Raw genomic sequence first — 19645 nt, 5'->3', positions numbered from 1 at the left:
CTTAGAACCTTTAGCATTAGGTTCCACCAAATTAAATTGACAAATAAAGTTATTAAAATCATCCATAACCACTTGCGGCTTTGGTCTGCCTCCAATCTTCTCAGAATTGCTTATTTTTGTATTAAAATCACCACAAATCAACCATTTAGTGCACAACTTGGAGGCTTGTTGTAATTCATCCAGGAGGATACGTCTATCTAAATAACCACAACTAGCATAAATAAAAGAGGCCATGTAAGACAGATTACTACCACAATCCCCGTAACGACCTGTTGATGAATTGAAACAGGTGAAAATAAAATATCTTCCATCAATAGCAACCAAATCTTACCATGTTTCTCTTCATTGGATAAAAAATTATGCATATTCAATCTCTTAGCTATCACTTTTGCCTTGTTAAAGGCAATAAAAGGCTCAAGAATGACAATCATATGAGGCTGAAACTTTTTGACTAATTTCTTCAATTTTCCTATTGTGGGCATATTACCAATCCCCCACATATTCCAGACTAGGGTCTTCGGGATCATGAAGAATCCATAAGAATAGTCCCATTAACTTGAGACAAGTATTTTTTCATTTTACCCTTCTTTTTAACATCTTGGGTCTGTCTTTCAGAATCAGACCTATATCCCTTGTGTGTACTGACTATGGCTTGTAACAATCCTTCCTCATCATCCAGTTCTTTAAGAGAATTGAAGGATTTTGAAAGAGGAGTCATAAGTCCATCTTCTATAACGGATTCACCCTTAGGTTCAAGTCCCTTTAGCATATTAGGATCTCCTGATATAGACTCTCTCATGTTATCAACCTCGTGAAGTGACCTTAGTCCGCTGGTAGTCGCATAATCTGCTCACTCAAAGTCTTTGAGTGACTGTTGTCTATGTCTTCTTTGGATTGAATGGACTTATGTTTCATGCACACTTCGACCTTTTCATCAAACCCTTGACCCTTTGCTATTTCCTCTACACTAGTGATATCTTCCATTTCCACTCTTTCAATAGTGTGCCTGTAACACCCCTTCCCGCAGATCTGGAATGTTACGTACATTCATAACATAATGCCCAGTAAAGAGATTCAGTCTCATGAAATACCTCATCTATTGGATCATAAAACTTGCCTAACACAACAGTCTTTGATAACATAAAGCTGAAAATATAATAGAAATGACATAAGTTATTTCTATGTGAAACGAACACTGCTTAAATACTCCAATCATACACTAAATCTCTGGAAATTTATTCTACTCCTGGCACTCCTACTCTGTATCCGCGAAATCATCATCTGGGACATTAAAACATAAAAACGGAGAAACAAACAAATGAGTCCAAGACTCAGTATTAGCACATCATATTATAAACTTAACTTAGTTTAACGTTAGGCTTAATTTTAAAAACTTACATATATCATCACACATTCACATAACATATATATCATTCATTAGTAACATAAGGGAAATCATACACAATAATGGCAATACATGTAACGTGGATGCATGAATGACTGACTCCATGCATGTGACGCCCACAGATTTCGCTAGGGATCGGACGGACATCTGAAGCATCGGCACATGCAATACAAGGTTACCTGATCCCGTTCATGACATATAAGATGCAATGTTCCTAACATGCATATAGTATTATGCAATATTCGTAGCGGATAATTTTTTTTTTTTTTTAACAATACTATGCCCAAACTTATAATATCTCAAATACTTAAAACATACTTCATACATAAAGACAAACTAAACAACTGAGATCACAACGCTAGTCCAAAATGGTTGTGAACAAAAGAGTGTTGGAGATTGAACTCCACAAAATACAAGTAGTAACCTAAGGCAACTACATCTAAGTCATATCGTCGCTTAGACGACCGTTTCCAATTGGTAGATTCTTGGTTCTTCTTCAGATCTTGTAATAAGATCTACCATTCGGGAGGAATGGTAGTTGGGACTATCACAGTGAGATTTGATTACAAATTTCAGCAAGTTAATTAAAAATCTTCACACAGGTTAATAATGCATGCATGACAGTAAAGGCATGAATGCATAATCAAAGTCAATAGTAAACATAACATAACCTAACATAACATGGCATGAAATAATAAGCATAACATGACTTGACATAACATGGCATGAAATAATAAGCATAACGTGACTTGACATAACATGGCATGAGCTGACATAACTTGAACTGAAACTAAGACTTAGCTTGACAGGATATAAACTTGAAACTTGACATGAATATCAACTTGAACATAACATAAGATGAAACATGACTTGAACGTGAAATACATGAACTTGAAATCTTGTTCAGTAGACTTAATTAAAAAAGTGACCATACGGATGTTACACGGGTCCCCTTAAGCCGTGTGTCCTTGCTAATTACTACATCACAACATAAGTGTCTATACGAGCTATGAGTGCGTTAATACGTACTCCATAATTGTTGTGGCCCCACGTATTCTACGTGTCACAATTGTTGCGTCTCACGTAGTGTATGCTCCACAGTTGTTGTAACCCAATGATTTGTTTGTGCCACACTTGTTGTGGGCACACGTAAAATAAAGTGGCTCCATCGGTATTAATGTCTGGCGCGCTCCGGTGACCAGCTAGTTAGGCCCCATTCGCAACCTGTTGACTGTACTTTGTCAACCCAGGGAATTTCACACCTATTTAGACACTCCAGCATGAACAAAAGAGTCCCACTAGGATATTATCCTATCATAGTGCTTAGGGTCGTGATTGACATAAATAACTTAACAAGACTGTTCTCGAGGTACACAAACTGTATTCGAGACTGGATGACATGAATACGAAAAGATAGAAGTCCTAACGTAGCGTAACGTGACATGAATGTAAGACAACAAACATGACATACATCGAGACATAAATGAAATAGACAACATTTCACAACATGACATGCATGTAACAGACAAAATTTTGTAACATGGAATAACATGTAACAGACAATATTTCATAACATGACATAACATCTAACAGAGAATATTACGTGGCATGAAATACATGTAATAGATGGCATACGTAATGTGACATACTTACAACAGATAGTAACATGAGACAGAATATATTATGTAACATATAAGTATTTCGTGATAGAATACTTTGTGTAAAAGATAACATAGCAAGGCATGGCATATAAAGCAACATACGAACATAAACTGTAGTTCCCTTACCTATCACACATACACAGTAACCTGATAGTAAGTTAAGAGCTAAATTACCTCGATAGTCGCATATATATTTGTAATACATTTAATATACTATAGTCAAATATTTTATATATTAGACTATATAATATATATTTTTAAATTGTAATACATTTAATATATATATTAAACTATTAGTATTAGTTAAATAGTTATAGACTTATATATTAGTATAACTATATAATATATTAGACTAGTCTAATGGTATTAATATTAGCCTACTAGTATAGTACTATAGTTATATATTAGTATTAGTTATGGTGATTTAGTATAACTATATTAGTATAACTATAACTATAGTCTATATTAAACTATTAATATTAGTTAAATAGTTATAGACTTATATATTAGTATAGCTAATAGTATATTAGACTATATAATAATATTAATATTAGCATATTAATATAGTTATATATTAGTACTAGTTATAGTGATTTAGTATAACTATATTAGTATAAGTATAACTATAGTCTATAGTCTATATTAAACTATTAGTATTAGACTATTAGTTAAATAGTCATAGACTTGTATATTAGTATAGCTATATAATATATTAGACTATATAATAGTATTAATATTAGCCTATTAGTATAGTTATATATTAGTATTAGTTATAAAATTTTAGTAAAAACTTTTAGTATTAATTATAAGTATAACTATAATATATAGTTTATATTAGACTATTAGTCTATTAGTATTAGTTAAATAGTTAAATAGTCTATAACTATTATATATTAGACTATTGGTATAGTTATAAGTTATAAGTTATATATTAGTATTAGTTATAAACTATATATTTAATATTAGTATTAGTTATAAACTTTTAGTGATTTAGTATTAACATTTTATGTAATAATTTATAAATTATAATAAGAAATTATTTCATATATGATATTATTTCATATATATATAATTATTAATTATATATATTATATATAAAAATTTCACATAAAAATTTATAATTATACATAATATATAAAACTTATATATACAATAATATAAATATTATTTTTTTATATATATTTTTAATTAACCGGTCCGGTCCGGGCCAAAAAATCTCAAAACCGGAACCGGACCGGAACCGGCTGGTTTTTACATTATAAGAACTGGTCCCGGACCGGTTCAAAACCGGTATGGTCCGGACCGGTTTTTCAGTTCAAAATTACACCCCTAGGTTTGAGGCACTCGATGGAGACAAAAATTCCTCTGTTTTGAGAAGTAAAAGCAGGGGCCTCTTAAACGTGCAGTGGTAGCTTGGGCGATGGTGGTGTAAGGTAGAGGTTTTAAGGCAGTGATCCGACGATTTCTGTTTTGCGAGGGAGGTCTCAGCACATTGGGTGGTGGTGCAGTGGGCTACGGTGCAAAAGATTTCGTGGAGGAGGTCGCAGGGAGATCCTGGTTTCGCGTGGTGGTGGTTAGCAACAATGGAAAAATCTCAAACTCACATAGAGAGGTGATTGCATGCGGAGGGGACAGGTGCTTGACGTATGTGAAGGGCTTGACTTTGGTGAGGTTAATTTAAGGTGGTTCGTGGGTTGTTGTGGTTTATGGGGGAAAAATTTAAGGTGGTATTCGGTTTTCATTTGAGCTGAGTAATGACGTGAAATATTTGTTTCACCGAAAGAAAAATCCAGGCGGTGGAAAGCTTGCTGTCGTGCTTGCTTCTTGGACACGTGGGGATGTGCATGATGAGTGTTGTGGTGGCCTCGTCGTGCTTAATGGAAATTTAAGTAGAAAGTGCGCTGTGATTTACATCCATGGATCAATATATATATATATATATATATATATATATAAGACAGTGTTTTAAGGAAATTTTTGTCACAAAGGGAACTCCAAAATTGTGACTCTAGTGTGCTTGGAATTGGACATGTTAATGGGCTTAGACTTGATAAATAACTTGGGCCATAATACTTATGTCCAAAACAAATCTCTTGTGCAATAATATCTTTGATGTTTAGAGAAAAAAAAAATTATTGGGCCAAGTTCTAATTATTATGGCCCCTTGGTTTGCGAATTATTAATTTTGCCTTTATCCAATCATTGAGCCCCATGAAGTTCATACTCTGCCAAAATAAAATTTGGGCCCGTAACTTGCTCTGAAATTATTCGTTTAAATCTCAAATGAATTTTTCATACACGAGCCCAAAAATATTTACAAAGCAGACTCAGGCTGAGCCCAGGTGTTACACTACCACTAAGTCTTAGTCACTAATTTGAAACAAGAGTGTACTTCGGAAGAAGAATCCATAGCCTTAAATACATCAAAAGTAACCTGCTCATCATCAACCCTCAAAATAAGTTTCCCTTGTTAGAGATCAATTAAAATTTTCCCTGTAGCAAGAAAAGGTCGCCCCAAAATCAAAGGTATTTCCTTATCCTCCCCCTCCATGTCTAGCACAATAAAATTAGCCGAAAAATAAACTTGTCCACCTTCACCAAAACGTCTTTAACGAGTCCTCTCGAGTGCTTGATAGACCTATCCACCAATTGTAAAGAGACCGTAGTAGGCTTGGCTTCTCCAAGACCTAACTTCCTGAAAACTGAAAAAGGCATAAGATTAATATTTACTCGTAAATCACATAAAACTTTATCAAAATAAAAACTTCCTATAGTGCAAGGAATTGTAAAACTCCTTGGATCTTTGAATTTAGAAGGCAACTTCTGTTGTAAATTGCGCTACTCTCTTCTCTTCAGTTAACATTACTGTCTCATGCTCTTCCAACTTCCACTTGTTTGATAAAATATCTTTAAAAAGATTAGCATATTTAGGCATTTGCTCCAAAGCTTCAATAAGAAGAATATTAATATGCAATTGCTTAAAAATACTAAGAAATTTAGAGAATTGATTATCAAACTTATTTTTTTTAAGTCTTTGAGGAAAATGAATTGACAGATCATAAATTGAAGGAGAATTAGTTTCAAATGTAAACTTCCATAAATTCATGGGTTTTGAAGCTTCTTTATTCTCCTTAGAATTTCTAGCTTACTGGTCGGCCACTTGCTGCTCCAATTCCTCCATCTTTGGCTCGGACTCCACATGATTTCTAACCTTATCTTGCTCGGTACTTGCTGTTTGTGGCTAAATTGTCCTGCCACTTCTCAATGTTGTTGCTTTGACATGTTCCTTAGCATTGGTAACGGTATTGCTCGGCAAAGTTCCCACTGTCCTCTCTGTAAGAATGTTTGAAAGCTGACCAATTTGAGCCTCAAGATTACGAATCAAAGCTGAATTGTTTTGGATTGCCAAATCTATCTTTTGCATGTATTGCATGAACATCTCCTCAAGTATCAGCTTCTTTTCTTGTTGTAGAAAATTTTGAGGTGGTCTAGCTGCCCCTTGATTGTTGCTCCATGAAAAATTTGGGTGATTTTGCCATTTGGGATTGAACGTGTTTGAATAAAAATTGTTTTGACGTTGAAAATTGGACACGTAATTAGCTTGTCTAGAATTTGATTGAGCAAAAGGATTCCTCACTTGGAAATCGATACTTGAGTGATTTCCTGCACAATAATCACACACAACATTAGTTTGAATAGCATTAATATTCATTTTACCTAGTTGTTTAGATAAAGTTGTCATTTGTGCTGCTAATGTGGTAGTAGAATCAAGTTCAAAAATTCCAGCCACCTTTCTTGGCATTCCTCCAAAAGTTCATAAGCTGCTTCATGAGTTTTACTCATTAAAGCCCCTCCAACTACTAGATCAACCATGGACCTGCTTGTAGCTTCCAAACCATTGTAGAATGTTTGGACTTGAAGCCATGTCAGAAGGTCATGATGAGGACACTTTCGCATTAAATCTTTGTACCTCTCCCATGCTTCATACAAAGATTCATTCTCAAATTAAGTGAATGTGGTAATATCATTCCTTAGCTTTGTTGTCTTGGCTGGAGGGAAATACTTTGCCAAAATTTTTTGTGCTAACTCCTCCCAAGTCGTAATGACACCAGGTGGTAGAGAATTCAGCCAGGTTTTTGCTTTTTTCTTTAAGTGAAAAAGGGAAAAGTCTCAACCAAATAGCATTATCCGTCACTCCATTGTGCTTGACGGTGTCCCAAAGCTCTAGAAAATTTGCGATAAGAACATTAGAATCCTCCTGCGATAGCCCCCCAAACAAAACAGTTTGTTGTATCATTTGAATTATATATGTCTTAATCTTGAAATTACTAGCTTGTATAGCCGGCCTCCTTATGGTTGATGTAGCCCCATTAACCGAGGGTATAGCATAGTCCCTTAAAGCCCTAGTGGCCTCTCCATTCCGTTGATCTACCATAGTGATGACAGATGTGGTGACTTCTTGCTTCTTTTTTCTATTAATTCGATGTAAAGTTCTCTCAATCTCGGGATAAAAAAAATATAGACTCTAATGGTTTAGATCAGGGCATACATTTCTAAATCTTGAAAAATAAAAAAATCCAAATTAGTAACAATCTAGCTAGTATCAATATCAATAACAAATAATTAAACCCCAGCAATGGTGCCAAAAACTTGTTGGTTGAAATCGCAAGTGCACAAATCATAACAAGTAGTAAAGTTTTAAAGAAAAAAGTGTAGAACCCACAATGACTAATTATGCTGTTGAGTATTGAAATTTACCAAATTATTTACTATTTGGAAATAAAATCAAAATTTTAAAGATTTTAACACCTAAATTAAACTAAAGTGCTTGACAAAAATAAATTAAAAGGAAAAGAGAATAAAACTTAAGGTTTTAGAGATAATAAAAACAATTCTAGGGTTTCCGATTCACCATAACTAATCCTATGCGAATTCTTTATTTGAATTAATTATAATTATTTCCTATTGCTAATAATCAAGTCTCTCTAATTTATTCATTAATCTTTCTCAAACATTAACAAAATATCCCAGCAAGCAAATTTTTTACATCTCTTTTAAAATTCTAAACATGTCAAAATTCATTAAGAACAAAAAAATCCTCATAAAGATTACGCAAGTCCATAAATATCTCTATCCTACGGATTCCTTATGGTATCTCAAACATAGGCTGAAACAATTATCACTTCTCAATCTCAAATTGAATCATAAATCATGTAAACGGTGATCAATCATTCACAAGCATTAAGTCCAGAATGAACTACTCAACAACATGAAACAAATACTAAATTAATTCAATTAAAGAAAGATTCATATAATCATAGTTGGGCTACATTGAAGCCCTAGAAAAGAGAACTTAGTTTAATATCCAGCAATTGAAAGAGATATGGAATAATTAAAAAATAAAAAATAAAACTCAAAAATCTGGCTCTTCCTTGATGTCGGCAGCTCCCCTCCAAAGTCAAGTCATAGACTTTTGATGCTCTCCTTTTTTTGTTGAAGCCATCCTCATAAAGAAAAAAAATCAATCCCCAATCCGTGCTGTCAATTCTGCATATTTTTAGGCTTAGATTGCGGGCCATTTTTTGCTTGGAAAATGTGGGAATTACAACAACTCTATTTCAGAAACAATTGTAGACCGTTAAGTTAGCTTGCCAACACCTTTTGAATCAGGTCAATCTGATCTCTAACACGAGAGATATGGTGAGAATATTCAAAACTTTCTAGAGACGCTTCCAATTCAGGATTACGTTAAACCCATTTGTTTCCTTTTTTAAATGTACCAAAATGCCATTCTTTTGCACTTAAACTTCTCATTCCTTTAAACACAAGCAAATAAAGAAAAATAAATAAAAATCAAGTCAAATAAAAATAAATAAAGGAAAACTAACAATTTTAATAAGTAAAAGAGTAATAAAAATCATGTAAAAGTTACACTTATCAAGCATCGAAAATATTAGTCATCAAGGAGTGACTTACAGTATCATCATGCGTTGGTCTAGTATTGAGCAGGGGGATGAGTGAGTTAGGTTACGGGTACGTTTGGATCTTAAACCCATATCAACCTATTATTATAATTTTTTCAAATTTTAACACAAATTATAATAAATAATTCAATTTTTTCAAATTCTAAAATAATAATAATATTAAAAAATAATATTATAACAATATTTTATCATCTTAACTTAACTCAACTCAACATCAAAGCGCAGCCTAAGTTTGGATAGTGAGTTGAGATTAGATGAGTTGAGATGAAAGTTAAAAGTTGAATAAAATTATTAGAATATTAGTTTTTAATATTATTATTATTTTAAATTTTGAAAAAATTAAATTATTTATTATATTTTATATAAAATTTTATAAAAATTACAATAATAGAATGGGATAAGAAGGGAGGAGTTGATCATATTTCTCCATTCAAACTGAACCGTCTTCCACGAAGAAGAAAAATTAAGACGAAGACCTGTACGTAGACTTTATCTCTTCTTTGATATAGGAATGTGTGGTGAGATACTTATTAAGCGCACCCGCACACAGAGAAAGAAGAGATAGATCATCGAGCTGTGAGAGAGAGAAAGAGAGAGATTAACGTGCAGGAAGTCGATCGATCGGCATGAAGTTGCAGCTGCTCTTTCTGGTTTTGTTTCTTTCAGGAATTCACTTCATCGACTCATTTACTGATCCTCATGATGGTATGTAACAGATCACCACGCTGCCATGTGTGTGTGTGTATATATATATATATATATATTCTTAAAATAAAATAAAATACATGCATGATCAGCAAGTTAACTAGTCCATTTATCATTTTTCTAATGCTAAAAGTGATCCATCTTGAGATTATTAGTTGATAATTAAACATTTTACCATGGTGCATGCAGTTGCAGTACTCAACGCCCTGAAGGCCGCGTGGAAAAACACACCACCAAGCTGGGGGTATTCTGAGGATCCCTGTGGATTACCCGTTTGGGATGGAGTTACTTGCAACAACAATTCTAGGGTTACTGTCTTGTAAACATCTTCCCCCTATTACATAACATTAACATGATATATTAACACGAGTCTTACAAAATAGAGCATAGCATAGGCATATGGCATATCATGATCTAAACATTATATGGCATACATGTGATTTTCATAACATCTCATCCATCCAACAACAATTTGTATCAACACAGTATCAATAGTCTTATTCACAAGCATATCATTGTAATTCATCGAGGTTCATGAAAAGGGACTAATTTTAAATTGGCTCGTAGCGTAGCACAGGTAACATCACATATTTTCATGCAAAATCAGAATATATGATCATGCTACTTACCTTTTAGCACTACTTCTTGAATCCTACTTCCTAGCTCGTTACTTATACAAGTACTAGACTTTACTAAATTTCTAGAAAACGTGTCATAGCATTCTACCGAATTTAACACATATCATAAACTAAAATATTTAGCTATATATTAAAATGACACATGTCATGAAGATGAGATGAGTTGATATGAGATGAGAGTTATCAAGCACATAAGCTATCTCATAAAACATTGTTCCTTTTGAATTTCGAAAATGTTTCATCCCATCTCATAATTTTAACTTTCTCAAATTTTCACACAAAATATAATAAACAATTCAACTTTTCAAATCTTAAAACAATAATAATATTCTAATAATATTTTTTTTAATTTTTATTTTTCATCTAAAATCATCTCATCTCATCTATGAATTCAAAACAGTCCAAAATCTGTCATAGACACTGTAGGGTAAAAATGTAATTACCCCAAAAAGTTTCGTCAAGAGTATTTACGCCTTACGGAAGCCTACAAAACAAGAAAAATTCTAGACATAAGACTCACATTCCTGCACATCACTTTAAAACATGTGATTTTACTCTTTTATCCTCATATTTCATATTTATTAAAATATGAAATATGAGGATAAAAGAGTAAAATCACATGTTTTAAAGTGGTGTGTAGAGTCTGAATCTTCTGTATAGCACAACTCACAAAACAATGGTTTAAGTGCATTTCTGTAAAATCAATAATAATGAAATGGGCTTTTTGGGAAAGGCTGAAACAAAAGAAATAAAAGAAGCACGGAGGCTCATGGGAGGGGATGATCGCGCGATGCTCACCGAGAGAGAGGAGAACCAACTGCGACGAAGGGTCTGGGTGGCTGGCTGGGAGTCACGGCGGCACAAATGGAGGCTCCCTTTGAACATGGTGATGCGACATAGGGAGAGGAGAAATTAGTTTGGTGCTTCACACTGAGAATCGGCAAGGCAGAGGGAGGGAGTGGTCGACGTGGCTTACCGAGGGAGGAGGGACGTGCGTCTGAGTTCAGGAGGTTGGGTCGGCAGATTCTGTGGTGTTTTCCGGCGAGGTGGCTGCCTGGGTTGGTGAGAATGGTGTCTCGGCTATCTGTGTAGGAAATTTGGTTTTCACGTGGGGGAGGTTCTGGCCGTGAGAATTCTTTGTTTGATGGAGGGACTGTTGTGGGGAAATGAGGATTTATCTCAAAACTGATCTGATAAAATAATTACTAAAATAATAATAATAATAATAATAATACTAAAATTCTAAGCCTTAATTTAGGACCCGTATGTTACACCTTATTTTGTGGATTCCGTTGTTTTTAAACCTCTTCAGGAAATTATCAACGATGGACCTTGAAGGGAAGCTTGAAGGTGACATTGGGGAACTCACTGAATTGACATCATTGTAAGTATTATTCTAATTTCTTTTTCTTTAAATGAAAACACATGCATATTCTTAATGAAAAGAGTTTTGCTACTTGTAAAATTGGTTTGTCAGTAAACCACTTGCTATAGGCCGATTCATTAACAGGCCCTTCACTTTCCTTTGCCAAGCTATGTTCTACTTGCACCATCGTACCTTGCCTAGCCACCTGGTGTTGTTGTCCTTCAAGATTTTTCGGATAGTAGCGTATTGTCCTGATTAATAGCCTCATGATTCACAGGTTTAATGCTGTCATTCTGGTTAGCCTGTGAATTTTTAACAACGTAGTGCATATTCTGGACTTTCTCTATGGGTTTTGGTCTTCTAGCCAACAGAGTATTCTTAGAGTCATTTCGACAAACACCTGCTGGGTATCCTTGTTGTCTACACTTGGTGCAAGAAGCAAGGACTTCTTCATACACCACAGGCTGCCAAAAACCATTAGTCTCCGATGTTCCCACTCAGAATCCAGCAATCAATGTTTTAGATATATCCATTTCAATTTCCATGACGAAAGACTATCATCCAAACTTAGGTCCATAAACTGCATGCCTACGCCTGATTCCCAAAGATCATATATAGTTCAAATTCTAAAATAGATAAAACATAATTTTTATTATTATTATTGCGAGACCCAATTTAATGGTGAATTGAGGGTGTAAAAATTACACCTGCAAATAGGTTTATTCGTTTCAATAAAAAAAAAAAATACTGGAAAGTCTTTTAGCCCTTCCTTTCTCTTCTCAAAAAAATTGAAATAACTGCATACTCCAAATGTCTGAATTAATGCATATTTTTCTCTCTCTCTTAATGGCTTGTTGGGCATGTGCAATATATGTGCCTTGAAGTGCTACTAACATTATTAAATTTCAGGGACCTATCACATAACCGCAGGCTCACAGGTTCCCTCTCTCCACGGCTAGGGAATTTGAAAAAGCTAACTATCCTGTAAGATCCAATAAGCAAGCTGTAATTTCCTATTTCCTATCCATCAACAGTGAGAAGCATATATATACATTTTTGTCTTTCATGTTTCAGACTCCTAGCTGGTTGCACCTTCAGTGGTGACATTCCAGATGAATTGGGAAATCTTTCAGAACTCTACTTCTTGTAAGTTCTTCCAATGCTTATAAGATCACTACATGAATCACAATGCCAGTATTTTTTATCTATCTCCAAGAATGACGTGATACTCAATTTTATCACAATATGCCATATAATTATAATTTTTTATGTAGGCCTTAATTTTGATTGGTACGGCACTCTATCACAAAATGAGTACCGCGTGTCCATATATATTTCGAGAGTACCTAATAATTAGCACTTTTGTACTTTATGCAATACTCTCTCCCTCTCAGGGCTCTCAATTCAAACAACTTAACTGGAAAGATACCTCCATCTTTGGGTAAACTCTCCAAACTCTACTGGCTAGACATCGCGGATAATATGTTGACTGGACCTCTCCCAATATCAACCTCCACAGCCCCAGGCTTGGACCTTCTTTTGGAGGCTAAACACTTGTGAGTTTATCTTTTTTTTTTTTTTTTTTTTTTCCAATTATACGGCTTGGGTTCAATCTATTATTAAGATAAGTGCAAGAATTTGAATATGTTAAGGATACAAAATGTTGATTATTGCCTCCATAAAAGCAGAATAATGTGATCATGTCTTCAAATTTGCAGCCATTTCAATAAGAACCACCTTTCAGGTCCCATTCCAGGCAAACTATTCAGCTCTAATATGAGTTTGATACACATGTAAGTTGATACCAACTATTAGCTGGTTTATTTTCATGCATGCATTCAATTCTTCTACTTCTAAATGCTTTCTTGAAAGACAGATTATTTAATGGAAATCAACTTTCTGGAAGTATCCCGCCAACATTAGGACTTGTACAAAGTCTTGAAGTTCTGTGAGTAAAATACACCCTAGTTTAATGACACATTGGTGTTATTCAACTAACCGTAATTTTCAGTACATGTCCACTCTCTGGTACTGTTCTTGAGAATTAAAACTATTCCAATTTGCAACAGTCGGCTTGACAGAAATGCTCTGACAGGAAGTGTCCCAGATCTCAGCAACCTAACAAATATCGTTGAATTGTGGGTACTTTTTCACAACATTTATATAGTGGTGATGTTTTTTTTCGTATAATCATATATACTGGTGGTTATCAGCTTTCTCCTTGATATCATCTTAGGAATTTAGCGAAAAATAATCTGACTGGCGCATTACCAGACTTAACTCAAATGAAGAATCTCAATTACTTGTAAGTAGATGCATGGTGTTGCTTGCAATTGCCAATTTCATTTTTAGTAATTTCTTCTTTGTATGCACTGATGAACTTTGTATGATGGTTTATTTTGCCAGGGACCTTAGTAATAACTCATTTGAGCCATCAGAAGCTCCAACGTGGTTCTCAGCCTTATCATCACTCACCACACTGTAAGTCTTCAATCTTTCACAGATGAGAATTCTACAAACTTCCTCAAATTTTAGCAATACCTATATGCGATTGGTGCGCAGGATTATGGAATATGGATCACTTCAAGGGCCTGTACCACAAGAACTGTTTAGCTTTCCACAAATACAGCAAGTGTAAGTTGGTATATTATTGGTATATCAAATAAACTGACAGTTTGATAACTCATACTTGATTTCAATTCTCAGGAAATTGAAAAACAACATATTTAATGCCACATTGGACATGGGTGAAAACATCAGCCCACAACTAAAGCTTGTTGATTTACAAAACAACCAAATTTCTTCTGTAACTGTGAGCAATAATTACCTTGATTCCTTAATGTGAGTGAACTCATGGCTCTAAACTTTTCAATTTCCGAAATTTGTTGTTTATTTTATTCTGACCATCAACCTTCTTTGTCAATTGGATGTACTTCAGACTAGTAGGAAACCCAGTGTGTCACTCTACTATATTGGAGGATTCTTACTGCCATCAACAGCAACAACCAACAAAGCCCTATTCTACTAGCCTGGCTAATTGTGGAAGTACATTATGTCCTCTTAATCAAAAGTGCAAGCCTCAAAGTTGTGAATGCGCCTATCCATATGAAGGGACATTATATTTTAGAGGACCCCTTTTCAGGGAATTGTCCAATGTAACTGTATTTCATTTACTGGAAATTAGCTTGTGGGTGAACCTGAGTCTCCTTCCGGGTTCAGTTTATATTCAAGATACCAGATTCAATTCTGATGACTCTCTTCAAATGCAATTGGCACTCTTTCCATCAATCGGAAAATACTTTAATCGATCAGAGATTCAGAGAATTGGGTTCTCCTTGACTTATCAAGAACATAAGCTACCTCATATGCTTGGACCCTATTATTTCGTGGCATATCCTTATGCTTTCCCAGGTTCAAATCATATCTTTGCTCTGTGTATGTGAGAGAGAGAAAATTATATCTCTATCTGACAATGAAATTTTTCTTCAGCCAAACGTGGAAAAACTTATATTAGCACTGGTGTAATAGTTGGGATTGGAATTTTTTGTGCCAGTTTGGTACTGGGGCTCCTGGGAGTAGGGATATATGCCATTCGACAAAAGAAACGTGCAGAAGAAGCCATTGGATCAAGTGAACTGTTTGGTAATTTACACGTAAAATAAATTTTATTGTAATTGATTGTTATAGTTCAAATTCAAGACTAAAAGTATCTAACCATTTCTCCATATCCTAGCTACTTGGGCATCAAGTGGCAATGATAGCACTGGTGCACCACAGTTAAAAGGTGCAAGATTGTTCTCTTATGATGAACTCCAAACATGCACCAATAATTTTGCCGAGAGAAATGTGATAGGTTCTGGGGGGTATGGCCAGGTAAATGTCTCAATATTCATGAGTCCAAATTTTGCAAAAATTCGCTTCCAAGAACTGTTTGTTGATCGTGTTTTTATGTTCTCCCCAGGTTTATAGAGGGATGCTTTCTGATGGACAAGTTGTTGCTATCAAAAGGGCTCAACAAGGATCAATGCAGGGTGCACTTGAGTTCAAGACTGAAATTGAATTACTTTCCAGAGTTCATCACAAGAATCTTGTTGGTCTTGTGGGTTTTTGTTTTGAACAAGGAGAGCAGATGCTGGTCTATGAATTTATGCCTAATGGAACAATTAGAGATAGCTTATCAGGTACGTGCATTCATATCAATTTAATTACCTCTTTGCAAATGTCTAATATATGGGAAACTATTTGCCTAAATATGAATTGTAGGAAAATCTGGCATTTATCTTGATTGGAAGAGAAGACTCCACGTTGCTCTTGGTTCAGCCAGAGGATTAGCTTACCTACATGAGCTTGCTAATCCTCCTATCATCCATAGAGATGTTAAGTCCACGAATATTCTGTTGGATGAAAATTTGACCGCAAAGGTTGCAGATTTTGGCTTGTCTAAGCTAGTATCAGATGCTTTGACATGCCATGTTTCAACTCAAGTCAAAGGTACGATGGTAAGTGTTGCTATACACGCTATTATATCATGTGTAGCATCTCCTGACCTCTCAAGGGTAGAGAATGCTGCTACTCTTAAAAACCTACACGTGAGCCATGTTTAAAAGATTCTACAATGGTAAAACCATTTTAATGAGTCTGAGAAAATGAGTCTGAGTGTGTGGAAAATAAACTGGTTTAAGGCCGTTGGCGGTGGTAATGGACAGACTTAACTAAGAGACAATGGAGTCTGCCCAACTACTTAAGTGAAAGGCAAGCCATGCCTGCTTCCACCGTATATTTTCTTTTAGATTTTACTATTATTAGCATCATTGTTGTTCTTATCATCATCTTTATTATGGTAATCCCACTATATGATTTGTTTTATAGTCAATGACAATGAGTATTTGTTGGTGAAGAATTTCCTATTCTCTTATTTAAGACTGACGACACTTTCCTAGAGTTAGGGGATGAGTTTCTGGAAAATCCTTGGGGTTCGATGAATTTGAAGGGGTTGCATGCAACCTCTTGTTTATAGAGATTGTGATTCCTAGGTTTCACTGATGTCTACTAGGACTTGGAGTCCTAGTTTAGCTAGGAATTCCTAGCAGCATTATTTTTCGAATTTTGATTGTTGAAATAAGATTCCTACACTATTTGAGAAATTAGGCAACTTGAAGTCCTAAGGCTGCTAGGACTCCATGTTTGTGTAGCATTAGGCTTCCTAGCATTATGGGGCTATTGGGCAAGCATGAGTTGGGATTTCTTTGATTTCCTTGGGGGAATTAGAAGTTCTAGTGTTAAAGGAACAACTTGGCTGGGGATTTAGGAGCGAGGGCCCTAATTTCATCAGTTAGGCTTCTACTGGGTTGTCAGCCCTTTAATTGGACCTATGATGTCGACAATGGGCTCAGGAGCGTTTGTATGGTTGTTCTTGTTTTCTTTCTAGTGTGGTTGGGTTTCCTAGCAGGGCTAGGGTTCCTATTATCACTAGGATTTCTTGGTATGTCAAGAAATGCAACCCTTTAGGGCTTTCATTTAAAATAGACGATTGTGTAAGTCTCCTGTCCAGTGGGAGATTTCCCTTTTGTAATTTCAGGGCTTGAGTGTTACAAACTATTGAGGTCTTCAATATGACACATTGCGAGAAACAGTAACATCTTTTTCTATATATATATATTTTTTTTGCATTTAATATAAAACCAAATGGAAAAGTTGTTTTGTATCAACATGATGCTCTAGGATTTATGCTCCTATATTAATTCTTCACAGGATCCTCTGACGTTCACTTAACCAAAGTTAACTTACTGCTAGTGAATGTGTTGTCACAATTGAACCATGTACTTTTACGATAGTCAAGGATTTAACTTCTGCATAATGATTGTGGTTAATAGATTTGCAAGGTCTTGACCTCACAGGGAGTATCTTTGAGGAGGTTGAGACAACCAAATTGGTAGATTAACTTAGATCAAAGTACATTTTTATTATTTCATTTTCTTGTTTATGCATGGTATTGTAAAATTCAAAGTACATGCCAGATCCTTCCAATCCTACAATAAAATTAAAAACGTATGTGTAATACACTTTAGATTCTACATTCATTGGGATCCTCTCTTGATTTTAATATTTAGAAAATGCCTTCTACTTGCAGGGTTATCTGGATCCTGAATATTACCAGACTCAACAGTTAACTGCGAAGAGTGATGTTTACAGCTTTGGAGTGTTTATGCTTGAACTACTAACAGCCAAGCGACCGATTGAGAAGAGAAAGTTCATCGTCCGCCAAGTAAGAATGATGATGAACAAGGATGATGAAGAGCACTATGGCTTGCGGGATATGATTGATTCATCCATTAGAGACACAACAAATCTTATAGGGCTTGGGCAATTCTTGGAAATTAGTATGCAAAGCGTTGAAGATTTACCTGAAGACCGTCCAACAATGAGTGAAGTAGTAAAGGCACTTGAAACTATATTACAAAACGATGGGGTGGCTACAAACACATCTACAACTGACTTTGGAGCTTCAACTGATGCTTCTAAGCATCCTTACAATAATCCTTGGCCCAAAAAGGATGTTAGCAGCATTGATGCCTTTGATTATAGTGGTGCATACAGTGTCTCAACAAGAGTACTTGAACCCAAGTAGCTAGGTTTATGACTAGCAGCTTGTATGTCCCTTAAATTTAGAGAAAAGTGAATTTTGTACCCTAAAACTACTAGGAGCGAGCTTCATATTTTGCACTCCAAACTATCGTAACGGATACATTACAGTTTACACACTCAAAACTACCAAAAATTGACAGTTTACAGTTAGAAACTACTAAAAATAGTAATGCTAGATACAGTCACGGAATGTGCAATTGTCGTGCAGTCATTTTTCAATACCTTTTGATGAAAACCGGAACATTCAAGCACAAAATATGAGGAAAACTAGAAGAGAGACACTATTGTAAATGATAATAAGAGGAGGAACAAGTTATGGTTTCCGTGTGCATATAAATGGTACAACGTTACCAACATTCAACTTGTTTTCCTCATTTTCTTTTTGGATTTTACTAGTAAAACAATAAATTGTTCTCCTTCTTGAACAAAAACCTCGAGACAAAGATGAAGCTAGAAAAATAAGACGTACGGCTTGATGATTTTGCAATCTGCGGTGAGTTAAATTGAGCATTATACATAAGAAACAGATAATCTTGTTCTGTAAGAGATGCAAATACTCGGAATAAGCAAGGAAGCGGGGTGAAGAATATGCTTAGAAAAATAAAAAAACCCACACATATCAAAACTCAGTAGTCAAACGAGCAAAGAATAAGCTTGACAATAACCAATCAGCTAAGTGAGGCTGCTACGCTTGCTAATCTAGAAGTCAAGTTGAGAGTCATACTACTTGGCAAAAACTCCTGCATAGTGTGGCAAAAACATACTACACTTGCATGTTTTCCTATATTAATAAAAATGAGAAATGATATTTATTGAGTGTGCAAGCGCTGTGTAATCACTATGAAAAAAGTGAATATATACGGAACTAACATGAAAAAAAAATTAATTTTTTAATAGTGGACCCTACTTTTTTTCAAAGCGATTGCATAACGCTTGCACACTCCATAACTATATATAGAATTACACAATAAAAATATTGCATTGAAAGAAGTATACTTGTATTGGACCCATATGATCAATAAGCTCGATAATTTTATTAGACCTAAATTATGTTCAATGACCAAATGCATAAACTAAAATTAGAAACTAAAAAACTTTCTTCAAACCTGTGAATACAGCAAACGAATCATTAATGCGACTATGCTATGAGAGCTACTAAGTAGACTATGCTAAGAGATTGTTCAAAGCGTAAGGGAAGAGGGAGGTAGCCATATAGAAGAGACTAAGATATTGAAGATGAT

The 19645-nt window shown here is 34.9% G+C and overlaps 1 protein-coding gene and 1 non-coding gene across 3 annotated transcripts; both read left to right on the top strand.

Annotated features, from left to right (window-relative positions):
• The first annotated feature begins 6997 nt into the window (after positions 1-6997).
• Positions 6998-7104, top strand: LOC118348811. The gene has a single exon (XR_004801818.1). It is a non-coding gene; the product is annotated as a small nucleolar RNA R71 (small nucleolar RNA).
• Positions 7105-9482: 2378 nt separating this feature from the next.
• LOC108998350 (probable leucine-rich repeat receptor-like protein kinase At5g49770) lies at positions 9483-18585 on the top strand. 2 transcript variants are annotated; one of them, XM_018974875.2, is made up of 19 exons: positions 9483-9755; positions 9945-10074; positions 11706-11777; positions 12669-12743; positions 12834-12905; positions 13154-13315; positions 13478-13552; positions 13636-13707; positions 13829-13897; positions 13996-14064; positions 14166-14240; positions 14322-14393; positions 14466-14600; positions 14698-15170; positions 15249-15401; positions 15493-15632; positions 15721-15940; positions 16023-16258; positions 17890-18585. In XM_018974875.2, exons 1-19 carry the CDS (start codon positions 9677-9679, stop codon positions 18385-18387), a joined length of 2877 nt encoding a protein of 958 aa, XP_018830420.1. In that variant the 5' UTR covers positions 9483-9676; the 3' UTR covers positions 18388-18585. The 2 variants fall into 2 exon arrangements, with proteins under 2 accessions (XP_018830420.1, XP_018830423.1); XM_018974878.2 differs by lacking the exons at positions 9483-9755; positions 9945-10074 and adding an exon at positions 11060-11455.
• Positions 18586-19645: the final 1060 nt, after the last annotated feature.

Source organism: Juglans regia, chromosome 6, assembly GCF_001411555.2.
Source record: "Juglans regia cultivar Chandler chromosome 6, Walnut 2.0, whole genome shotgun sequence".
NCBI classification, from domain to species: domain Eukaryota; kingdom Viridiplantae; phylum Streptophyta; class Magnoliopsida; order Fagales; family Juglandaceae; genus Juglans; species Juglans regia.
The sequence above is the reverse complement of the archived record's forward strand: the minus strand, read 5'-3'. Positions and strand labels throughout refer to the sequence as shown.